Raw genomic sequence first — 6,700 nt, 5'->3', positions numbered from 1 at the left:
CTTCCTCCTCCTCCCCTTGCAGCAAGGTTCTCTTCCCAGGCCCATATCCACCTGGTTCCAGTGGCACTGGCCATCCTGGGCCTGGGCTCCCTGGGGCCTGGCTCTCGTTTCCTGCAGGTGGGGACACTGCTGCCTAAGTCTCAGGCTGCTGTGCCTCTGACCTTGCTTGTGTGCCACTGTCCGCTTTAAAAGGCTATGACACTCTGCCAGGTTCTTTTCTAAAACTCACCACGGCCACCTCCCCTTCTTGCCCTATTCCCTGCCCTCACGCAGGGGCCTCCCTCCCTCTGGGCCCCAGACTTGCCCCCCCACCATTGCTCCTCCCTTCTTCCCACCTTGTTAGCACGGTGGTTCGTCACCTAGGGGACCTGCTGGGGACAGCTGAGGACAGCCAGAGACACAGGTGATCGTTGTAGGGAGGTCGGGGTGCAGCTGGACACCTGGGTCCCCTACTGTAGCGGCCACTCACTCTGTCTCCCCTTACATCCCTGCAGGGACTGATTGCTGCTCACTGAGTTCCCCCTGAGCAACCACCACCTCCAAGCCTTGCAGGGATGAAGGGGCTGCACCCCACGCTACTCCCTCTGGTGGCTCCCTGCCCAGAGGATGCTCCTGGCCTGGCTCTCCCTGCTCCCACTCAGCTCCGCTCTGCCGTCTGCCCATGAAGACCTGCCTCCGGGTCTCCATGCCCAGGGCGAGCCTCTCTCTCTGTGGCATCCCTGATGGAGTCCAGCTCCAAGCTCCCCAGGGAGCCGGATTATTGAACCTTCGAACCCCAGTGGACTTGCTACAGAAGACAGGAGAGTGTGTCTCCGAAATCCAGCTCCAGCCTCAGGCTGCCCTTCTCCCCAGCCTCACAGCGGGGCCCTGGGCTCCTGATCTCACGCAGATCAGATCGGGGCCCTGTTGTCTTTGTTTCCAGCAGCAGGAAGAGACAAGGGCCAAAAGCCAAGGAGTGCCTGCGGTTGGATTTGTCCCTGACAAGTTGTGCGAGAGTCCATTTTACTCTGCCTGTAGCACAGTGCCACAGACTGGTGAGTTATAAAGAAAAGATATTATCTTGGTTCAGTCCTAGGTGTGCAAGGCCCCTTGGCCTTATCTGGGATGGGACATCATACAGTGAGTGTCAGGGAGTGTGCATGTATGAGTGTGTGTGTGTGTCCTGGCCTCTCACCTCTTCCCATAAAGCCAGCAGGCCTGGACAAGGGCTACGCCCTGAGGACTGTATCTAACCTTTGTCTCTCCAAAAGCCCCACCTCAGGAGACACCCAAACCGGGTCCAAGCCACAGCCTCTGCCGTGACAAAGTAAGACAGACAGGTGGTGTGAACAGCAAGGATTTGTCTGAAAGGATGGTGTCACCCACTTGGTTTGATCCCAGGCCTCTCTCCTGGGCCTGCATCTTCTCCGTGCCCTCACAGGGCCATGCCCCCCAATCTTCTGGGGGCTCCAGCCACCTTGAATCGGGCCCCCCTCCAAAGACCCATCTTCGAGGACAGACACGCTGTGGGTCCCGGGCAGCCGTCGGGTCTTTGCAGGCGGTGATGCTCCCAGCGGGGCAAAGCCAGAGTGGGAGAGGAGACAGGGGCCTGGTGCGGTCTGAGCTGGCGCAGGCAGGGGAGCCGACTGTTCTGGCAGAGCCCTTGCCGGGCACCACCCCCAGGTGCCTGCCCGCTGCCCCCTTGGTGCTGGCCAGGGCCAGGCGGAGTAGAGAAACCACAGCTGGCCTCTGCTGTGCCTGTTTCTCCACCTGCCATTCAGGGAGGGCCCTGAGGAGCTGTGAGCTGGAAGGGTCTGAGCCCAGGAGGCCCTGTGACCTCTGGACCCCAGCCACACACGCGGGGGACACCTTTCTCAGGACCAGGGTGCCCCTCACCTGGGGCAGCAGAGAAAAACATAGGCCCTGGGTCCAGTCTCAGACCAGCCAGGGCTCCTAGTCCCTGGGAAGAAAGCCCTAGCTGTTTTAAGGGATGGCGTCCTGCCCTGACCCAGAGCTGGATTGGACCTTCTTTTGCGTGCAAAGGAAAATTCCTGTGAGAAAATCCATCTGCACAGAGCCCCAGCCTCGCCGGGGTATGAGGACCAAGGAGCACACGCCACCCATTGGCCAGCTGCTGCGGGGGGCACCAAGTGTGGGCCCCGCTGAGCCCCTCTGCACGAAAGCACTTTCCCCGGATGGTGACTCAGCGGCTCTCCCAGGTGAGGTCCAGCCTGGGCTCCCCAGTACAAGGTCCTGGGCCCAGCCCCTAATCCGGGCCGCCTGGGAAGCATGAGGCCAGGCAACCCCAGGGCCAGCTGGCTGGGGCAGGGGGGACACAGACACAGGGAGGCCCTGCTCCCTGCCAAGTCCCACTGCCACAAAAGGCCGTTGTTTTCCACTCCGGCCCTGGGGCTCCTCCGGGTTGGCAAGCCAGGGCCTCAGCTGTGTGGCTTTCCAGGGAGAAGGGAAGCCGGTAGGGCCAGAAGCCCAGGGGCTGCAGCTGCTGCACAGATGGAGGGAGGAGCCCAGAGAGGAACAGCCGTGGGCGTGAGGGGAAAAACCCAGCTGGAAGGAGGCCTGAGTCAGGGGACCTGGCTGCTCTTCTTACAGCGCTGGGCAGATGAGCTACCGCCCCCTAGTGGACTCCTGCACCATTACAGGCAGGACCTTGTCCATTCCAGGGAGTGACTCGCAGAGCAGAGCCCAGGGCCAGAAGGACAAGGAAGGGACAGCCTTCCCCGAGTCCATGCAGCTCCGAGCCTGCAAGGTCCCAGCCCAGGGCACTCCACCCACGTGAGAGTGGAGGAGGTGGCCTCTCGTGAACGGCCGGTGACGCGAGACCGTGTTCCTCCTGTCCTCACTTGCAAATCTGGTGTCCAGGGAGCCGGCTGTGAGGACCCCGCCCTTGTGCACGGGATGAAGACTCTTCCGGAAGAGGCATCCGGAAGAGTGCCCATTCCTCCTTTTTCCAATTTTATTTTCTTAGTAGTGTGTGTTTGCAGTGCCTAACGATCGCGTTCCTCTTGGGGAGTGGTACAGAGACAGGATGCGTCTCAATTCTTGTTTCACCCCCTTCCTCTCCTCTCCCTTCCCCTGCCCTCCATCTCTGTTCCCCTTCCCCATTAGAGAAAGATCCATCTCCTTGTTTCCTGCCATCTGTCTTTCATGTTGCTCTTACCTTATATTTTGGGTGTCTCCTAGAAGAGAGACCGTGTGATAAACCAGCTTGTGTGTGTCTGGTTTCTTCCACTTAACAATGTGGTCTCAAGGTGCACCCGTCTTCCTGCAGAGGACGTGGGCTGGGGAGGACCCTCGGAACTGCACTCCGGCTGCACCAGGAGTAACATCACTCCCTTTTGCCCTCTGCCTCCTGGGAACACAAGGAGAAGGGCTCCCGAGATCACCGCTGGACTGTGGGACTTTCGCCTCTGGAGCTGGGGGGAAGGCGTCTCTACATTTCGTCAGAAACTCTGTCGTAATAACACGGCCACACTGCGAAAGGAGGTAAATTGTTTCCTTAACATTTTAATTGTGTTATCCACCACACAAACCTGATCGTCTTAACCATTTTTTTTAATGAGCCATAGTTCTTTCGTATCTAACAGGTAGTCCCTGTTTGATTTTCTTCCATTCCTTCAAGAATTTTTACACCTATATCCTTAGTGAGTTATTACAAAAATACAGCAAAAGCACATCTTAGAAAATGGTCATGTGACAACAGACAAAAACACAGGACCTCAATAGATCTGAGAAGTTTCCAGTTACTAAGTGTACGCCTGCCTCCAGGAAACTGGGCGTTCTATTGATAGAGCAATAATACATAGTAAGACAGGCCTTTGCCTTGCCTCAATGGGTTTTTCCATAAAATGTTTTGTAATTGAACTTCGTGACCCTTCAAGAACCTTCTGCTAGCTCCGCCCCTTTCAGGAATGTTCTGGAGCTCTGCCCCTGCTTCTGTGAGCATGATCACATGGCATGTGTTTCAGGAATGTTCTGGAACTCCGCCCCTGCTTCTGTGAGCATGCTTGTCAACTGGGTAGGTTCCTATCTAGAGAGGCTCCCATTTCCGGTGAAGTGCTCAAACTTCAGAGTACAGCCCCTCTGCGCTTGGCGGTGTGATAAAAGGTTTTTCTCCACCTCTTTGAGTGGCCTTCAGATCTAGACCTTCAGGGTCCAGCTCTGGCTGGATGTGAATGGGTAATGCAAGGCCAACATCTGTGAGGAAGGAGAGTTGCGTCTCTTCTGAGGGGCCAAGGTGGCCTTGTGACTCCTGGAAGGGTCACTGCCTGGCTGAGAGAACCAGCGTCAAAGGAAGAATCAGGCCTGTCACGGATGGGAGCCTCGCGTGTGACAATCCACGCCTATGACCAGAAAAGCACACGCTGAGCAAGCTGCTTCGGGGATCTGGAAACCAAGAGCAGGACAGATGCAGGTCTGGCTCAGAGGCCCTGGGCAGGTTCCAGGAGAGCAGAGGGGCAGGGCTCACGCAGGATGCAGATGGAGAAGTGCACCCCACGTCTGTGTAACACAGAGGTTCCCTGTGGGCCCTCCACCCAGACACTCGGCAGCGACCTCCATGCCCAGAGCCACACAAGTCCAGCCTTGCGTCACCGAGAGCTGGCTCTCAGCCAGGGCCCGGGGTGAGAAAGAGGGGCTGAGAGGAAGAATGTGGGCACCTGGAACCCATGGCGTGTGAAGGACCACCGGCCCAGACACAGGGGCCCTGCGGGGAGGTTCGCCCTGTCCTTCGGCCCAAGCCTTCTCCAGGTGCAGTCCAAGCTGTGACCTTCTGGTCCCAAGCCCTTTACAGGTGAGATTGTTAGGTCTGGTCAGTCCCTCTGCACAGCCATGCCCAGGCCTGGGAGCTGGGATGCAGGAATCTCAGGTCTGTAGCTCAGGCCTGTCCCGAAGGATGTTCTCAAATGGCAGGGTGTCCAGTAGGTCCCCCAGGAGCACCACTGGCCGCCCCTCGCCCCACTGCACCAGACATGAGATCGCCAAAGACACCAGCGTGCCCCGTGCCAGGAACTCTACCAGCAAGTGTTACTCTGTCAAGAAGAGGAAAGGACTCACAATTTCCGGGTCATCTCTAAGACACCTTTGCGGGCTCAGCCAGCCACCAGCTAAGCACTTGTGGGCTCTGTGGCCAGGCTGGGCAGTGCCTTCTACTCACCTGCCATCAGATTTCTCATGCCACTCAGAGACAAGCTGACCGTGGTTCCCTGGGGCCACCTTGGGTGCCGGCTGCTGTCTGGACCAGAGAACCAGACAACTCACCAGGAAGCGGGCTGCCCTGCGTGCCTCCGCACTCCACTCTACAGACCACCTGCCCCACCTCCAGGTGCATGGCCCAGGACGCCCCGCACCCAGCACATGTGACCCCTGCACTCCTCTGCTTGTGCCACCAATCCCTGCTCAGGGTCTTGGCACCTCCGCTGCGACTCCAGCCCTCTCAGGACTGGGTCATAAAGATCCAAGGTCAGGGCCGGCCCCCCGGAGTGGGGGGGGTCCCACGCATCCCACACTGCTCTGCCCCGCAAAGGAGAGATGAGGGAGAAGCTGAGTTAGAGAGCACACTGTGCCCCCTGGGGTTGGACCTCGGCCACACTGTGCCAGGAGACGGAGCTGGGGGTCAGGGTTTGGAGGACAGAGAAAGGCTACGGTGTGTGCACTACGGGAAAGAAAATACCTGTTGCTTGGGCGGGGCATCTTCGCCGGAAATAGAAAATGCAAGACGTGGATATCTACTCAAACCCTGTGTCTGCCGCAGTACAGGCTCACGGTTTGCTCTTCATTTCCTCTGCTCGTGTATGAGACAGGGACTCTCACGTTTCATACCGAAATAGAAATCCTGCACATGTCTCAGGTGACTGTGCAGTAATAGCCAGGCACACGAGGGCACACAAGCTCCCCCAGAGCAGGTACTCATCCCAGGCCCTCTACAGGGTGCTGTGCTTGGTTGGCTTCACAGGGCTCCAGCTTAGAGTTCAGGGGGTCTTTTGCCAAGCACGGAGACACCTCTGAGGTGGTGGTGGTTCTTCAGGTTTCCTCCCTTGTCCCCAGATCGTTGGGGACAGACAGGGCTTCGTGTGCTCTCTCCTGACGGGCCAGGGCTTTGTCCTCACCTGAGGACACTGGTTCGGCCCCAGCGATACGTGTGGCCCATAGCAGCCGGAAGAAACTGGACGGAGTCCGGCCCACACTCAGCTCTCTAGGCCACGACCCCAGCGCTCGCAGGCTGCGTTTTTCAAGGAGAATTCTTATGTGCTGTTCACACTCCGATGGATCACGGTGGACCCTAACACGGCTTCCGTGTTTGAACCCTGGCCCCTTGGTCCCAGCCCAAGATGACAGAGAATCCGCCCCAGCCCCAGATCAGCTCAGGCCTCCGGAGAGCGCAGAGGGCAAGGGAGGAGGAGGGATGTCCAGGCAGCAGTCGGGGATACCTGCTGTGGGCTTTCAGAGCTGTTATGAGTTGTGCTGATTTACACATGGGTGTGCCCAGATCGGTGACATGTGACTCCTTGAACTCTTTCAGGAACACCTAGCAGGGATGAATAGATAGGTCGGTTGAACGTAATTTCCATTAGTCATTCTTTGAGGACTCTCCATACTGTACTGCTTTCCAGTGGTTGTACTAGTTTATATTTCCACCAGTAATGTAGATGGGATCCTTTTTTCCTCCCAGCTTTGCCAACATTTGTTGCTTTTTTTTTTTTTT

At 57.6% G+C, this 6,700-nt stretch overlaps 1 protein-coding gene across 4 annotated transcripts in view; it reads left to right on the top strand.

Annotated features, from left to right (window-relative positions):
- The first annotated feature begins 25 nt into the window (after positions 1–25).
- The window catches only part of LOC104865537, a 9,322-nt gene continuing 2,647 nt past the window's right edge, over positions 26–6,700 (top strand). Inside the window, exons 1-4 of one of the 4 annotated variants that reach the window (XR_004514337.1) lie at positions 26–403; positions 495–1,034; positions 1,251–2,198; positions 2,661–3,483. Coding sequence is in view for 3 of the 4 variants with exons in the window: in XM_010629077.2 (XP_010627379.1) it covers positions 662–1,034; positions 3,269–3,483 (588 nt within the window). In the remaining variant the exon portion in view is untranslated. The other 3 variants (XM_010629078.2, XM_010629077.2, XM_019208170.2) reach the window with 3 other exon arrangements.

This window comes from Fukomys damarensis, unplaced genomic scaffold (assembly GCF_012274545.1).
Source record: "Fukomys damarensis isolate Sample0158 unplaced genomic scaffold, DMR_v1.0_HiC HiC_scaffold_25, whole genome shotgun sequence".
Classification (NCBI taxonomy): Eukaryota; Metazoa; Chordata; class Mammalia; order Rodentia; family Bathyergidae; genus Fukomys; species Fukomys damarensis.
This window is presented reverse-complemented; position numbering and strand designations above follow the sequence as displayed.